This window comes from Periophthalmus magnuspinnatus, chromosome 9, assembly GCF_009829125.3.
Source record: "Periophthalmus magnuspinnatus isolate fPerMag1 chromosome 9, fPerMag1.2.pri, whole genome shotgun sequence".
Classification (NCBI taxonomy): Eukaryota; Metazoa; Chordata; class Actinopteri; order Gobiiformes; family Gobiidae; genus Periophthalmus; species Periophthalmus magnuspinnatus.
The window spans coordinates 4,168,290-4,186,437 of NC_047134.1; the positions used below are offsets into that span (position 1 = coordinate 4,168,290).

The 18,148-nt window shown below is 43.6% G+C and overlaps 1 protein-coding gene across 1 annotated transcript in view; it reads right to left on the minus strand.

Annotated features, from left to right (window-relative positions):
* Positions 1 to 4,113: 4,113 nt before the first annotated feature.
* The window catches only part of LOC117375767 (protein mono-ADP-ribosyltransferase PARP14-like), a 28,321-nt gene continuing 14,286 nt past the window's right edge, over positions 4,114 to 18,148 (minus strand). Inside the window, exons 10-22 of the mRNA XM_055224025.1 lie at positions 15,780 to 15,833; positions 14,868 to 15,089; positions 14,661 to 14,766; positions 13,711 to 13,860; positions 12,753 to 12,815; positions 12,494 to 12,679; positions 11,992 to 12,192; positions 11,151 to 11,278; positions 10,308 to 10,540; positions 9,273 to 9,544; positions 5,995 to 6,137; positions 5,331 to 5,505; positions 4,114 to 4,657 (exon numbers count right to left, since the gene is read on the minus strand). Coding sequence (XP_055080000.1) covers positions 4,380 to 4,657; positions 5,331 to 5,505; positions 5,995 to 6,137; positions 9,273 to 9,544; positions 10,308 to 10,540; positions 11,151 to 11,278; positions 11,992 to 12,192; positions 12,494 to 12,679; positions 12,753 to 12,815; positions 13,711 to 13,860; positions 14,661 to 14,766; positions 14,868 to 15,089; positions 15,780 to 15,833 — 2,211 coding nt within the window. The 3' untranslated portion in view covers positions 4,114 to 4,379. The remainder of the gene's footprint in view (positions 4,658 to 5,330; positions 5,506 to 5,994; positions 6,138 to 9,272; positions 9,545 to 10,307; positions 10,541 to 11,150; positions 11,279 to 11,991; positions 12,193 to 12,493; positions 12,680 to 12,752; positions 12,816 to 13,710; positions 13,861 to 14,660; positions 14,767 to 14,867; positions 15,090 to 15,779; positions 15,834 to 18,148) is intronic.

Here is an 18,148-nt window from a genome sequence, read left to right on the forward strand (position 1 = left end):
AATGACTTTTGGTTTCCTTTGCATTTTATCTTATAATCTCAAATATCACATTCTGTTCATTTCCACACTTATAAGCAGCACAACTGACACTGTCTAACTAAAACAGGACGTCTTCTTCTTTCCCAAAGGCTGTATCCAAATAGTTTACTGGAAATGGAACACCATTTTAAGGATGTCTGTATCTGTTTCTATTTGTGCTCCCAAAAACGTGCATTATAACATCATGGTTGAGTCCACACTAATTTTGGGCGCGCCGGGGTCAGGGCTTGGTTACTTGCAAGCAGCGCCCGGATACTATGTTAATGTTGTCCAATCATAGTCCGTGTTGGCCACATTGTTCTGTCGTAATGTCTGAGGGATCAAAGATACAGACTTGGGGCAAAAAGTTGAGTTTATTTACAAACACGGAAATGTAAAGGTAGATTGACAGAGCAGATATTACAGAGGTAGTGGACTCTGGTTTTGGAAAAATGTGCTGCGGGTCAAACTGGGACTGTCCCGTGTCAATATGGACACCTGGTCACCGTACACCATGAGTATGAGGTCTAACGCGGTACAAACTTAACCAAACCTATGTCCGATCCAGACATGCAGTTTTCATTGGTAGTTTCCATGCAGGCAAACAGACATGTACAAGGCCTACTTGCTGCCTCTCCTGCTGATTAGTAAAAACCATAGACCCACACAGGTGCACTCTGGTTTACCTGTACTACCCAACTATATCCCCTTGGTGCCCCACAGACTAAACCAAATATATACAACAAATTTGCAAACAACAAAAACTAAATTGGTAAATTAAATACGTTATCAAATTGTAGAATAAACAAAACATGCAAATAGATGCTACATAGCCTATATAATGAATGTGATTTTTTTAATTGTGTAAAGTTCCAGATCAACTAAATGTTGTGATAAATAATGAAAATTTAACTGAGAATAACTTAGTAAATTATAGAGCGATGCCACAATTGTTATAATTAAAAGGTCATGAACAATTATTCAAATAAATTTAAAATGAACATTTTGCTGATTTCTTGTGTTTGTTTTTCAGAATTTGGAGGAGAACAACAACAGCTGCCATGATCAAGACACAAAACATTTCAGGTAATGCCCTCAAGTATGTAAAGCCACTGATGGTTGTCATAGGTCTGAACTAATCTGCTTCATAGACTGTAGTGCATTTACAACACAGTGTGGAGGGGGATCATTTGTTTTATTATTTTTGCATAAAACAACAACATGGAGGAATAAACTGACCATTTTTCTTCCATTTTAATTCTTCACAGTAAAAAAGATTAAATGTAATTTGTTTAAAGTTGTGATCTGGAGGTTTAATTTGCTTGCCCATGAGCACCCCACAAGTGACAGAAGGTGTAGTACACATTAGTGGCCCCTTGAGGACGCCCATGCACTGCTCTGTGTATTATATGCGGTGAGACTTTTGGTAAACCTGAAAATGCATTGGTTCTTATGAATGCTCGACTGTCCTGTCCTGTCACAGTGCCTGTTCCGTCATCACCATAGACTGTATATTAGAAGAGGACTGTGTGAGTGTGATGTCACCCGTAGCTTCAGTGGAAGCAAAATGAAGCCAATTGAGGCGAGCAGTTGTAGAGGTTAATCTGCAACCAAGTTCCATATGTGTAAATCAAGTGTGTGTTTTCATAGCAATGGTGCAGTCAGGTTTGGTGTGCACAGGGGTTAGTAGGTGATCTGGTACGTACAGTCAGGTTTGTACTCGCCTGTACTCTTCACACTTTACACTAACAAATGCCAAAGCAGCCATAAACAAAACAGAATTGCCAAGTTCTCAGACAATTATTGTTAGGCTGTCAGCTACAGATAATACACAATCAGTTTACTTTGATGAGGTGTGCAAATTACAATGTTGGTGTGAGGATCTAAACAGTGAAAAACTATACGTAATACAAAAGAGATCATTTTTGATCCTTGGAATGTAAGGGAGCCTAATTCTTTTGTGATTGACACTAGGCAGATTGAAGCTGTGAACTCCAAGTACTTTACAACCAGTTCAAATGGAGTGACCATGTGGCACATCTTTGTGGGAAATTGTCCACAACACTTTACTTCTTGAGGAAGTTGAGGCTGTTTGGTGTCAACTCAAGAGATAATCATCACCTTTTACAATTCGGAGACGGTGGTGAGGTATGGCAATGGTAACCTGGTGTGGTGCATTAACTGGACAAAATCAAGCTTCTTGAACTCATTAGTGTGTCTGTGGAGTAGACATTAGCCAAGACCAGCATTTGGTAGAATTGGTTTTTTTTAAAGACAAATAAATGTGTAATTTAAAGACTTTTATTGCATAGCAGGAGAGATCAGAGAACAGAACAAACTACTTTTCATTCATCAACAAGTCCATCATAAACAACAACTATGAACAGAGTAAATATTAAAGCTTCAATGACGACACTCACCGGACACTTCATTAGGCACAACTCAGCTCTGGGCTATACAGTGGAGAGGTTCATCTTTAGTCCTAGTTTAGACTTCCTTTAGTCCTGCTTTTGACCTGCTTTAATCCTCGCTTAGTTCTAGTTAAACCCTGGGTGTCACAGCAGAAAAGATGGACCAAGTTTAGTCTTGGATTAGTCTTGATCTAGTACTGCTCTATATCTGAATTACACATGGTTAGTCTTGGTTTAGACCTGGTATAGTCCTAAGCATTGGAACCGAGAATTTAGTCCAGGTTTCATCCTGGTTTTGTTCTAGTTTGGTCTGTTTAAGCCACATGCATCCAGTTTAGAGCTGGTTTAGCCCCAACCTGGTCTAGTGTATTACATAAGAACCTTATTTCTCATATTGATTGATTTAAGATATTTTTATGAAAAAAAATTAAAAATGTCTTTCAAGATGAATTATAAATATTTCCACAATGTTTTATTAATTGTGTTTCCTGGGATAGTCTTGGTTAAGATCTGCTTTAGTCCTGGTTTACATCTGGTTTGTGTCTGGTTTATTTGTGGGTTTTTGTCCTAGTTTAGATTTATAGACTTGAGGAAAATGAACCTGAGACTTTATAAATCTGCTGTTCCAGGAAGGATCAATTTACATCCACAAACGTCCACAAAGACAGTAATCAGTCTTAAGCAGGCAGGTTCAACTGGATCAGTTCAAAATGTACCTGATAAAGGGGCCAGTGAGTGTTTTTCTCTGGCTGTAGTTATAAACATGAGTAAACTTCAACTTAGTTTTACTTTAATCACAAAGCCCTTTGAGTTATTATTATTATGTTAGTACTTTATTTAATGAGAACTTGCGCTTAGATTCTAAATAAAACAATTAAAAATAATGGAACAATGCTATATTTAATAACAGGCTTTGTCAGTGATTACAATGCTCTGTACCGCCCCCTGGTGTACTGAGAAACCATTTACGTGCGGAAAGTGACCTGTAAATACATTGATGTGATTTGACTTATTCAACTTAAAGATATAACTGTAATGCTTTTACAAAATAGACCAGATCAGGGAGGGCATCTGGTGTAAATCTTGATGTTAAATGAACATGATTATATGTGAAACAGCTAAACATTACAAGGCACATAATTGATGGTGATATTATTTCCTGAAGAGTTAAGCTGAAAGGAGAGAGGAGTCAGTGACAAACCCAGTCTGTGGCTTATACATGGTTTTGTTTTTAATCTATGTAACTGTCATTTAGTCTGTTGTTCAGTACCGTTTTAATTCTGCTTTTAGATCTAATTAAGTCCTTGTCCACAGTCCTGGTTTAGTTCTAAACCAGGTCTAAAACAGGACTTAACAAGGACTGAATCAGAACTAGTTAAACCCAGAGCTGATTAACAATAGTTTAGGCCTTGTTTAGTCCAGGTTTAGGGTTAGTCATGGTTAATCCTGAGTTCATTTTCATTACTTGATGATCTGCTTATGATTGTAAATGCATTAGGTGAATGTCATATTTAGGCACTGAAGTAGGCGTTGGGGTAGACCTGGTTTAGACCTGGTTTAGACCTGGTTTAGACCTGGTTTAGACCTGGTTTAGACCTGGTTTAGACCTGGTTTAGACCTGGTTTAGACCTGGTTTAGACCTGGTTTAGACCTGGTTTAGACCTGGTTTAGACCTGGTTTAGACCTGGTTTAGACCTGGTTTAGACCTGGTTTAGACCTGGTTTAGACCTTATTAAGCCCTGGCTCCTGGTTCTGTGTAAATGACTATAGGATTAGTTGTGATTATTAAATGCCTTCAGTGAATGTGATGATGTACTGCAAAGAGACCTTATTAGACTGTTTGAATTCTGGTTTGGTGCTAGTTTAGACCTGCTTTAGACCTGGTTCAGACCTGGTTTAGTGCTGGTTTATTTAGTCCATGTTTTTATTCCTCAACCATTGTAATTATTCTTACATGAATGTGATGAGGTACTGTGGATAGGCCTGTACATCGTTGAAGATGATAAACATAGTCGGGTTTGGCATTTGGTTGGTCACACTGTCGTAGAGGTCACTGGGATTGCTTTTGGCTGGAGGAGTGATCATGCCCTTCTGACCTGTGGTGTATTCTCCAACCAGGACCAGAGCCACATACAGGCGCTTGTGACCTTTAGCATCTGGCGCAGAGTAGCCCTGAGCTGAGTATACAGGGTCCACGGCGAAGTACGAGCCTTTACCGTACATCGCAGCTGTGAAGGAAAAGGGAATGTGTGCTGTCATGACAAAAAACTCAAATTTAATAGTAAGGAATAGACTCAATACTGATTCCAATGCCTAGATAACAATAAAAGCACTCTTTCTTTAGACAACAGAATGTGATTTTCAACATTAAATCATAGTATTCATAGTAATAACCAGCTCTACATGATCCTCAAGATATGAACATTAACAATCGACAAATCTGGCCCCTTCTTTCCCTGATGTTGCTCCCGCTAGCGTTAGCAACAGATTTGAAAAAATAGAAGTAAGTCACTAATGAGTTGTCAAGTTTTTTTTAATATTTAAAAACTGTTAGCCTCGATGAGCTTCATTTGACTGGAGCCAAGCGTCACCCTCACTTAGCCCACTTCTTTATACACTCTATGGTCGAGGTGAGCAGTTATAGGAGTGAATTAGGAGCGGAGTTCCATATTTGGAATTCCGACTGCAGGAATCATGGCAACCAAAGAGCCAATCCAGAGTCAAGCTTTTGAAGGTAATGCTCTCTCCCACCCACACTGCTGACTTAATAGGTGGGTAAGGGGGCACTTAGCAATGCTGTCAATCAAACCTGTTGCTCACGCTAGCAGGAGCACTCTCTGTGAAAGAAGGCGTCTGATTGGTCTGTTATTCTCTGGTGCATGGTGAATGCGGTTGGATTACCGTGAGTTCCTGCGTAGCTGCGGTTGAAGCCCTGTTTGTTGATGAGGTCGATGGACTTGGCTCCAGTTCCATGGAAAAGCACCTTCTCGTTGTTTGTGTTTTTGTTTTTGGTGTCCATCTCCTTCTTCTTAATCTGATAACTCTTCCACAAAGTCACGTTCTGCACGCGCTCGATCTGAAAGGGAAGAGTTAATCACTATAATTGAATAAGTCATAGTTCACTGGCTTAGACCTGCTTCAGTCCTGCTTCAGTCATGGTTCAGTCCTTCTTGAGTTTTGATGCCAATTTTTCTTGTTTTCATTTCATTATCCTAATCATAATATAAAAGATAGAATGGATGGAAATACATGTACAACAGTCACAGCGGCCATGGGACAGACTGACAAAAGATGGACTGCCAATATGTGCCATCGGCCCCTCACTCACTTCATACTGGGCAAAGTTGGCGGAGTGTTTTGCCTAAGGACAGCGATTTACACTTAAACCACTGCTGCCCCACCATCCAAGTACCAACCAGTCCCAGCCCTGTTTAACAAACGACATCAGACCAAATCAGGCATTTTCAAGGTAGTAAACTGGTTCATTCCTGGTTTAGTCCTGGTTGAGACTGATATACTCTGATTTAGTCCCGGTTTAGTCCTGGTCTAGTCCCAGTTTGCTTACAGACAGGATGTTGAGCTGTAGTCCATGTTGGGTCACTTCTGTCTCCACTTTTTTATACTCATTTGACGTGGGTAGAAGTTGGACCAGTTTCAACAGCTCATCGCTCTTCATGTCGCTCCACTCAGACGGCAGCGACGCATCATCTAAAACAGTAGTGGAGTTATAAGATTAGATCAAGTATCAAGTTACAAATTCACACAGGTCACATTTTAACTTTTCACATATATGTTAGTACCCCTCCCCAAACCGCCACCTTAACGTGGTGGAGGGGTTTGAGCACCCGAATGATCCCTGGAGCTATGTTGTCGGGGGCTTCATGCCCCTGGCAGGGTCACTTATGGCAAACAGGTCCAGGAGACGGGTCTGACTAAGAGCGGTTCAGAAGCCCCCATGAAGAGAGAAACAACAGAGCCAGTTACATCGCCAGGACTGGCATTACCGGGGCCCCACCCTGGAGCCAGGCCTGGGGTGGGTGCTCAGCAGCGAGCACCTGGTGGCCGGGCCCCGTGGGGAAGCCCGAAGGAACGATGTGGGGCCGTCCTCCCGTGGACCCACCACCTGCGGGAGGAGCCATGAGGGGCGGGTGCAGAGAGATCCGAGCAACAGTTGAAGGCGGGGGTCTCGACGACCGGATCTCCGGACATGGAGACACCATGTTCAAGCACAAGGGTGTCCATCGGTGCACGTGGCACCAGGACACTCTAGGTCAGAGGTCGATGATCGACTTTGTTGTAGTGTCATCTGATCTCCGGCCACGTGTCTTGGACACTCGGGTGAAGAGAGGGGCTGAGCTGTCAACTGATCACCACCTGGTGGTGAATTGGATCCGCTGGCAGAGGAGGAAGTTGGACAGACCTGGCAGACCCAAGCGTATTGTGAGGGTCTGCTGGGAACATCTGGCGGAGCCCTCTGTCAGAGGGGTCTTTAACTCACATCTCCGGGAAATCTTCTCCCTGATCCCGGGGGAGGCTGGGGACATGGACTCTGAGTGGGCCATGTTCTCCACCTCTATTGTCGATGCGGCTGCTCGTAGCTGTGGTCATAAGGTCTGCGGTACTTGTCGCGGCGGCAATCCCCGAACCCGGTGGTGGACACCGGAATTAAGGGATGCCATCAGGCTGAAGAAGGAGTCCTATCGAGCCTTGTGGGCTCGTGGGGCTCCTGAGGCAGCTGATGAGTACCGGTGGTCAAGCGTGCCATGGCTCGGGCAGTCGCAGAGGCAAAAACTCGGGGTTGGGAGGAGTTCGGGGAGGCCATGGAGGAGGACTATCAGACGACCTCAAAGAGATTCTGGCAAACCGTCCGACACCGTTTACAGTGCGGGTGGAGAGCTGCTGATCTCGACTGGGGATGTTGTTGGGCGGTGGAAGGAATACTTTGAGGATCTCCTCAATCCCACCGTCACGTCTTCTGAGGAGGAAGCAGAGACTGGGGACCCAGAGGCGGACTCGTCCATCACCCTGGCTGAAGTCACCAAGGTGGTTGGCAAGCTCCTCAGTGGCAAGGCTCCGGGGATGGATGAGATCCGTCCTGAGTACCTCAAGTCTCTGGATGTTGTGGGGCTGTCTTGGCTGACACGTCTCTGCAACATCACGTGGCGGTCGGGGACAGTATCTATGGAATGGCAGACCGGGGTGGTGGTCCCTCTGTATAAGAAGGGGGACCGGAGGGTGTGTTCCAATTACAGAGAAATCACACTCCTCAGCCTTCCCGGTAAGGTGTATTCCAGGGTACTGGAGAGGAGAATCCGACCGATAGTCGAACCTCGGATTCAGGAGGAGCAGTGTGGTTTTCGTCCTGGTCGTGGAACACTAGACCAGCTCTATACTCTCCATCGGGTCCTTGAGGGTTCATGGGAGTTTGCCCAACCAGTCCACATGTGTTTTGTGGATGAGGAGGAGGGATTCAACTGTGTCCCTCGAGGTGTCCTTTGGGGGGTGCTCTGGGAGTATGGGGTCTGGGGCTCTTTGCTAAGGGCTGTCTGGTTCCTGTATGACCGGATCAGGAGCTGTGTTTGCATTGCCAGCAGTAAGTCAGACCTATTCCCGGTGCATGTTGGAATCCGCCAGGGCTGACGTTTGTCACCGGTTTTGTTCATTATATTTATGGACAGAATTTCTAGGCGGAGCTAGGGGCTGGAGGGGGTCTGGTTCAGGGGCTGGAGGGGGTCTGGTTCAGGAACAACAGGATTTCATCTCTGCTGTTTGCAGATGATGTTGTCCTGATGGCTTCTTCGAGCCAGGACCTGCAGCAGGCACTGGGGTGGTTTGCAGCCCAGTGTGAATCGGCTGGGATGAGAATCAGCTCCTCTAAATCCGAGGCCATGGTTCTCGACCGGAAAAAGGTGGCTTGCCCTCTCCGGGTGGGTGGTGAGTCTCTGCCTCAAGTGGAGGAGTTCAAGTATCTTGGGGTTTTGTTCACGAGTGAGGGAAGGACAGAGCATGAGATTGACAGTCAGATCGGTGCAGCGTCTGCAGTGATGCGGTCACTGTATCGGTCTGTTGTGTTAAAGAAGGAGCTGAGTCTAAAGGCAAAGCTCTCGATTTACTGGTCAATCTATGTTCCTACCCTCACCTATGGTCATGAGCTTTGGGTAATGACCGAAAGGACAAGCGGCCGAAATGGGTTTCCTCTGTAGGGTGGCCGGGCACACCCTTAGGGATAGGGTGAAGAGCTTGGTCACATGGGAGGAGCTCAGATTAGAGCCGCTGCTCCTACATGTCGAGAGGAACCAGTTGAGGTGGCTCGGGCATCTGCTCAGGATGCCTCCTGGACACCTCCCTAGAGAAGTGTTTTGGGCATGTCCCACCGGGAGGAGGCCCCGGGGAAGATCCAGGACACGCTGGAGGGACTATGTCTCTCGGCTGGCCTGGGAACGCCTTGGGATCCCACCGGAGGAGCTGGATGACGTGTCCGGGATGAGGGAAGTCTGGGAGTCCCTGCTTAGACTGCTGCCCCTGCGACCCGGATAAGCGGAAAAAAATGGATGGATGGTTATATGTTGATCTTTGTGCCAGTTTTGGTTTCTTGTGGATAGGCCCAGTAATTTAGATCTCATCAAAAAACAGTTTGCAGTTTGACAGATTTAAACTTAATCTTTTGCTATTATCAAAAATCAGGTTGCATGTCTGTATTTGAAGTAGGGCTGGGTGACAGAGAGAAGAACATTTATTATGATTATTCACCTCATGTTGATGGTAAAATTTGCGGAATAGCTCTTTGTATTCAAAAACTCAGCCATATCCTTTCCCATACCCAGCCCTAATTTGAGTCCTCACCTTTATACTCCTTCCTGAACAGCTCCACAGTCTTGTTCCACCTCTCACTGTCTGCTCTCATCCTCTCTAGGTCCGCGGTGAATGGCTGTTGGTTTATGGTGATCTTTGTGGTTTTCTTTTGCCTAAAGGCTTCCTCCAGCGCCAGGTTGGTCATTGGGTCGAAGGGTTTCTTTTGTCCGTCGTCTTGAACAACCTGCCACTCGATTAACCCACTCAGCATAAAGGCATCTTTCCTCCGACTCTCAGTGCGTTCTGCCTTACGGATCATGTTCCTGAAAAATAGGAGCACAAGCATGACTTTTATGAAATATGTCATGACATCGCTCATTGTGCCTCAACTGCCCTGGGTCAGACTGACAAAGAAGTGACAGTCTTTTTGTGCCAACAGCCTCTGACCATCACTAAGTTGCACATTCAGACGTGCTCATTTAGTGTCTTCCCCAATGACACAAAATTGCTGAATTATACCTCTGGAGAAATGAATTCCAAAATTATGAACTGAACTGGATAATTTACTTATTTACTTTCACCTCTAAACATAAGGCAGGTCTTAGCTATTCACAAAACATGACATTTAGTAATTCAGTTTGTGGTGCTGTGAGCTGTGAGCTGTGAGCTAACCCTAACCCTACAGCTAAAGCTAGCATAAACATAAAGCTACTTCTGGTTTACCATCAGCTTTATCTGCATTTATTTCACTTCTCTGCTCCTCTATGCCGTGTTTTAGCCTCTCTTTATGTAATGCACTAGGTTTGGCTCATGTTAGATCCCTTATGCGCTGGAAATATAACATTTTCTGCTGTTGCTAACGTGCTAGCTTTTTTTGCAAAGCATACCGACTCCACATATAAGTCACATCACTGAAAATACTGCGGTTTATCACAGGATGAAATCAGCTTTTGGTTATTTTCAGTTTATATCTTGTTTTCTTTTCCAATCATCTCAAGCAGCTCAGACCCTCAAAAGGACCGGTACTGTTCACTTAACACAGTGGAGACACTTTCAGAGCTCATGAGGACTTGTGACAGTACTGACCTGACTTCGGACTCTGCGGCGGTCACGTCTCTTGTCAGACCCTCCAGGTGAATGGATGGTTCCTCTGGATTCTTTTGTTCCAGTCTGATCTTCACCGTGAGGCTCTTTTGCAGCTCATCCAGCTGCTCCACATTGCTCTGGGTCAAATGCACTAGGACCGGGTCTGAAATAGTCCTCTGAGCCTGCTCCATCAGAATCAACTCCTCAATCCTCTTCTTCGCCTGAGCGATCGCCTGAGGACAAACAGTTCATCAGTATAAAGTCCTGTCCCTCTCTCAGATGGAGCAGAGTCACTGTTCTGTCATTCTTTGGGATTTTCATCTGAAATCTCCAAATGTTTTCCTTGCTCATTTCTATCAGTGACAAGGTCCATTCTCCCACTGCATTTATCCAACCACAACATCTGCAGATTAACTAGAGACATTTGACCTTCTCCCATTTCAGTTAAACACTACTGAAGGATGGGAGGGCATCTGACACACAGAGTATAACCAGCATTAATACTGTTACAATAATAGTACATGTTTAGACTTAGACAAACATACTGACTATATACGTAATGGTTTAGCAATGAGACTTTCTCACATTAACTTCAATAAAGAAATAGAGTTTAGTTCTTTATTAAAATGGATGTGATTCACACTTAACTTTCTTGAGGTGGCACATCACCTGATCCCATGGAAATAGAAAGTTATGCCATACTCTTGAATATTATAGTCATATTTCCATAGAAACAACCTGGAGGAGGCCCTCCTTGGTAACCCTGTTAGCAGAACTAGACCCAATATTTGACCTCAAAGTTCACATTATTATTTAAACCCATGTAATGAATGTGCTCCGTACCCTCTGAGTCTCTCCACAGAGCTCGAACACTGTGGGCTCAAACTCCTGTCCCTCCAGAACCAATGGACCCTCTTTGACCGGCCCCTCGCTGCTCAGACCCAAGAGCGACGTCAGGGGTGACATGAACGCTGAAACAAGCACACCAACATCAGCCATGAAAGCTAAAAATATCTGCAATAACAATGAATATTTACAGTTTTGTCTGTTCTTTTTGAGTGGCAATAATGGAATCTGGGCAAGTGCTAGGCTGGCAATCGGAAGGGCACCAGGTGTAAAAAAACAAAACACTGAATAAATACTATGATTTGGCAATAAACAAATAAAACAAAGGTGATAGTTACAGATTGGGATAGGATATGATTTTGTTCCACAAAATCACACAAAAGAAAATTGTCACAAGATACATTTGGTTTGGACAACTGAGTGCTGACGAGTTATATTTCTGAATGTAGGGTAACGTAATGTTTACTTTAATGATCCTTCATGAAGGAAATTCATTCTCTGCATTTGACCCATCCTTCAACCATTGCCGCTGGGGCAACCTGTCAGGAGCAGTGAGCAGCTGTAGTACAGTGCCCAGGGACCCATCTGCAGATCTTGAGCTACTCTTGGTCAGGTCTACCTTATCTGAAGGATTTGACCTCTTGCATGTTTTGGGTTGTTGGAGGAAACCGGAGTGCCTGATGGAAACCCACCAAGACACTGGAAGAACATGCAAACTCCACACTGAAGAGCCTGGAAATCGGACCCGGAACCTTCTTGCTGTAAGGCGTAATAGGTGAGGGCAAAACTGTAATCTAAATGGCTGCATTTATTTATTATAAATAATTTGTATTTGTACCTTTGAACTTGCCAATGAACCCGAGCTCCAGAGGCTGCCCCTCTCTGGACTTCATGCTCTTGTGAAACTCTGAGATCATCACCGTTTGGAAGACCAGGATCTTGATGCTGCGCACGATCTTTGGCTGTTTCTTCTTCACAAAGTCCTCCACGGCCCCCACCATCGCGTCAGCCACGAGGGATGGGTCTGCTCCCCCGGCCCCTGTGCACATCCACAGCAACCTCAGTAATGAAGGGCATCCAACAGGTGCCATCTGTCGACAGGTAAACTGGAGATGCTGCCAATCAAGTCACAATATTTCTCTCTAGCAGCAAATGGCAAAATAAGGTAAGGTAGACCGTCCTCTAGGCAGTGGACCTTCTGAGATTAAACTTGTCATGAGCAGTGCACCAGACCTGAGCCAGGGTCAGGGTCACATACAGTGAACTTCACAGAAAGGCCCCACATAAGAATCAAACCTGGGAGCTTGCTGTTATGTGGTAAGAGTGCCTCAGTGACTGACCTGTGCCTAGAGCAGGGAAGGCCACAGAGGAGAAGTTGTTGTCTTCACAGAGCTTTAGCACAGAGTAGACCAGGTCCTTTATCATGGAGGGCTTGTTGGTTCCTGCGACGTGGATGATGTTTCTACACGGCAGCTGCCCCCCGGACGTGATGATCAGAGGTCTGGGCTGATATCCAGGAGAACCCACTATGGAGACAAAGAGCAGGAATCACATGGAGCATGAAGCTGTGACAGAAAAACCAAGGGAACAGAGATGTACCTATGTTTGCACACTCCTGCTCAACGCCACGGCCCGCAGCATCTAAGATGGCCTTCGACACGCCTGAGAAGAGAAACAGAACCTTCAGTCTGAGTCAACACAATACACTGTTCTAATCAAATCATCTGCAGCAAAACAATGAACCAGATTTAAAGTGCGTCTGATCCAGGACTGAACTATAAAAAAAAACGATGATGACCTCAGGGTGCAGTGCTGCCCTTAAAAGGAATGAGAGGAAGGCCAGCAGAGGATGTTCCACCTGCGGCAGCTGAGGAAACGCAAGCTGCCGGTCCAGATGATGGTGCAGTTTTACACTTCCATCATTGAGTCCATCCTCACCTCCTCCATCACTGTGTGGTTCGCTGGGGCCACTGCCAGGGACAGACAGAGACTGCAGCGCATTGTGCGCTCTGCTGAGAAGGTGATTGGCTGCAGCCTTCCATCTATACAGGACCTGTACCTCTCCAGGACTCGGGGGCGAGCAGGCCGTATAGCAGCTGACACCTCTCACCCTGGACATGGACTATTTGAGCCACTTCCCTCTGGCAGGAGGCTACGGTCCATTGGGACCAGAACCACCATCACCAGCCATAAGAACAGTTTCTTCCCCTCTGCTGTTTGTCTCATGAACACTTTATAATATCTGCACTAAACTGGACACTTAATAACACTGGTCACTTTAATAAGCCACTTTGCACTGTTGTTCTGATGCTGATGTTGTACATATTTTCTCCCTTTAAGTATTTCATTTGATTTTTTTTAAGCATATCTTTTTAACTTTGTGCATGCCCTTATTTGTATTTGTATTTATTCAGTGTGTTTATGTTGCACTTTTTCACTGTATCAAGTTCCTAGTTTGTGAACTGTGTTCACAGACTATGGCAATAAAAGTCTTCTGATTCTGATTCTGATAAAACTGCAGTAACCAAAGTTAAAATAAATTCAGTTAGAAATTCACCTGACTTCAAGGAAAAGTTCTGATTGGATGAGTTGATGATGACATCACAGGTCTCTTTGGTGATGTCACCTGATGAGACTTCGAGGGTCACCTGACCCATCTGCATCTGATGAACCCTGAGTGACAGAGTTTGCACCTGGCCGAAAGTGGCTGGGACAGAAGAGACAGAAGAGAACATTTGGACACACTCTCTCATTCAGTGTTTTTTTTTTTTTTTCTTTATGTTTACCACTTTCTACATTTTAGACACTGTCATGGCCACGTCTTGGCTGCCCCCTTGTGGTAGTGTATATAATTGTTTTGCTCTGTGCAGGTGGAGCTGGGGAGTGGCACCTATATAAGAACCGTCTACAGCCACTAGCTCACTCAACTCCCAGCCCTGCACCTGTGCACCCACACCATTTAGTTTATTTTCTTTAATTAAACTGGCACCCTACTACACACTTTCAGGCTGTCACACACGCACCTACACCCTGACATTTCCACCCCTCATTAAACTACCTTCAATTCTACATTTTTTAAATAAATACTAATTTAACTGGCTTCATATTTTTGGGTCAAAGCGCAGAGCCAGGTTATGACAATACAAACAGAAGACATCGAGCATATGAAGCACGATGAAGTTCATGATGAAGTCCCTGAAATGGTTTTCACTTCACAGCTATGCCGCCTCAGGGTCAAGAAATGCCAAAAGGCAAACCAGGGTTCAAGGGTGCAAAGACTGAAGGTAATTTTATATTTTTGAGTTTTTTTTATTGAATTGAATTTTTTGTTTACTACATTCCACATGTGTTTCTTCATAGTTTTGATGCCTTCAGACTATGAATATTCAAATAATCATGGAAATGAAGAAAAATAAATGAAAACTTTTGACTGGTAATGTCAAACTGACTACTACTAAATATATGTACAAAACAAATGTAACAGTATTAGATACAGGTGTGTCTCACCTGAGGACTGCTGTGCTTGGCCACTGGGTCGAGGCAAATGCTCAAACTCTGCTTCTGATTGGACGATTCTCTGAGAGTTCTGACCTTCGAACTCTTTAGTGAAGCACTGGAGCCACAGAACATGACATTAGCTTTAGTTTGATGAAGGCTCAGGTTTGTTTTGTTGCTGATAAATCTCATGTTAAAGTTAAATGCACTGAGCCTCACCTCCACCGTCTGAGTGTCGGCCGGGTGCACCACCAGCTGCACCGCCCTCAGGTGTTGGGATGAGTGCACCTGGCTAAAGGTGTGCACCTGTCGCAGCATCAGAGCAGACACCACACCTCGGGGAAAGTTTAGGTTTCCTGTCCCCAGAGCAGGAAACGAGATGGAGCTGAGCCGCTGGCGCTCCGCCCCCTCCAGACACGACCAGACTATACCCTCCAACATCTGGGCACACGGTCAAATTCTATTTTACACATTTTAGGATTAAAGAATTTATGAAATTCTGTGGTTTAAGGGTCAACTACGAATCGATGCAGGTTCACCACAATTTTACAAAAAACTACCACATTTTACTACTACAAGATAAGAGTCACATTAATTCTAAATACAAAGAAATGAAATTACATTACAATTATTATGAATGCTTATTTGTTACCATACTAGTTTTAAAGGACATGTATTATGCTAGATCAACTTTTGGCTTTTTATATTGTTGTTCCTTCATTAAAAAACAAACCTGGACTTGTATTTTGTTTCATTCACGCTTGTCATTAATCCTGTTTGTGAGGTGGTTTTGCTCAGAGCCTCAGAAATCACTTGGCTAAACAGTATTTAGCTAACTGTAACGAGGGTTAGAATAAAAAAATTGGCTAGCACTTAAAACTACAGATTTGAACACTTTTTACTTGTATAATTTTATATTCGAGATTAGAAATCAGTATTTGTGGTTTCGGGTCGTGCTTCTCAATTAACATAAGCGTTTAAAGCGAAAATGCAGATAGTTCTTGTGGAAATTAGTCGAAATTAGTCTTTCATTTTAGGCTAAACTGCTAACTGGGAAATTGATTTGTTGCTGTGTTAGCCATGGCTTCAGTTTCAATGAGATTTTCCCTCCGTGTGACACCTGACACTGACCGCTTGTGCTTGCCCCGCCCCCTTGTCCCAGGGCGGGACAAGGGGGCGGGGCAAGCACAAGCGGTGTAATTAGTTATAGTTACAAGTTACTTCTCCCAAAAAGTAACTGAGTTTTGGGAGAAGTAACTAGTTACTAGGCAAAGTAACTACTCCACGTTACTTATTATGTTAAAACAATAAAAACACAACAGATGTGAACCTTTAACATTTATTTCACTTTAACAGATTGCAATTATATTGCATTTGTCTCCAAGTAAATTATAGAATGTATCAAAAAAATATATATATATATAAAACATTTCATTTGAAGTGCAAATAAATCAACATGTCACACAATTTCAGACAACTGAACTCCAAGTATTTTCTTCATTAAAATAAACAGTAACAATAAAGTGCTTTCAGTTTAATACTGAAAAGATTCATTACCATGTTTTGCAAAACTAAGGCATTCAAATGTAAACCATGTAAAATAATATATATATATATATATATATATACACTGTCCTAAAGGATTATTAGGAACACCTGTTCAATTTCTTCTTAATGCAATTATCTAATCAACCAATCACATGGCAGTTGCTTCAATGCATTTAGGGGTGTGGTCCTGGTCAAGACAATCTCCTGAACTCCAAACTGAATGTCAGAATGGGAAAGACAGGTGATTTAAGCCATTTTGAGCGTGGCATGGTTGTTGGTGCTAGACGGGCCGGTCTGAGTATTTCACAATCTGCTCAGTTACTGGGATTTTCACACACAACCATTTCTGGGGTTTACAAAGAATGGTGTGAAAAGGGAAAAACATCCAGTATGCAGCAGTCCTGTGGGCGAAAATGCCTTGTTGATGCTTGAGGTCAGAGGAGAATGGGCCGAATGATTCAAGCTGATAGAAGAGCAACGTTGACTGAAATAACCACTGGTTACAACCGAGGAATGCAGCAAAGCATTTGTGAAGCCACAACACGCACAACCTTGAGGCGGATGGACTACAACAGCAGAAGACCCACCGGGTACCACTCATCTCCACTACAAATAGGAAAAAGAGCCTACAATTTGCACGAGCTCACCAAAATTGGACAGTTGAAGACTGAAAAAATGTTGCCTGGTCTGATGAGTCTCGATTTCTGTTGAGACATTCAAATGGTAGAGTCAGAATTTGGCGTAAACAGAATGAGAACATGGATCCATCATGCCTTGTTACCACTGTGCAGGCTGGTGGTGGTGGTGTAATGGTGTGGGGGATGTTTTCTTGGCACACTTTAGGTCCCTTAGTGCCAATTGGGTACTAAGGGACCATCGTTTAAATGCCACGGGCTACCTGAACATTGTTTCTGACCATGTCCATCCCTTCATGACCACCAGTGTTGGGCATCTTACTTCAAAATGTAATTAGTTATAGTTACAAGTTACTTCTCCCAAAAAGTAACTGAGTTTTGGGAGAAGTAACTAGTTACTAGGCAAAGTAACTACTCCACGTTACTTATTATGTTAAAACAATAAAAACACAACAGATGTGAACCTTTAACATTTATTTCACTTTAACAGATTGCAATTATATTGCATTTGTCTCCAAGTAAATTATAGAATGTATCAAAAAAAATATATATATATATAAAACATTTCATTTGAAGTGCAAATAAATCAACATGTCACACAATTTCAGACAACTGAACTCCAAGTATTTTCTTCATTAAAATAAACAGTAACAATAAAGTGCTTTCAGTTTAATACTGAAAAGATTCATTACCATGTTTTGCAAAACTAAGGCATTCAAATGTAAACCATGTAAAATAATACAAAACCTTTAAGCCTTCTCTGGCCACGCACTGTAATTCTCTGCCCAGTATTCAAATATTAATCACCTCTGATCTGAGCCTGTTCCTCTTTGGAGAGAACACGGTCACGTTTCTGATCAAAACACAACTCGGACCCAATCTGCTGTGAATGCACGTGTGGACAGGACATCATTTCCCATCATGCATTAAGCGTTTGTAGTCCATGCAGGCGGCCGCAGTCGGTGGAGAGCTGCTGCGCTCACTTCTCGCAAAAACTTCCCGTTACCGGCGCACAGGTTATGTCAGAGCAAGTCGGTGGCATCTTGGACACAAAACTAACCGGCATGCACCGCGCACCGATCGACAGCATCGTATCTGCACCTGCCTCATCTCAAACAAGCCTTTTATCTCAGCCCAGCCTCCTCTTTCACCACAGAAACAGAACAGCGTTGCAGCTCCTTGGCTGAGAGACTCTGATGAAGAGCAGAGTGAACTCAATTAAAAGTAACACGCTACATTTTATTGTCAGTAACGGTAACGGCGTTAGGACGCTGGGAAAAGTAATTAGTTAGATTACTTCATTACTGAAAAAGTAAC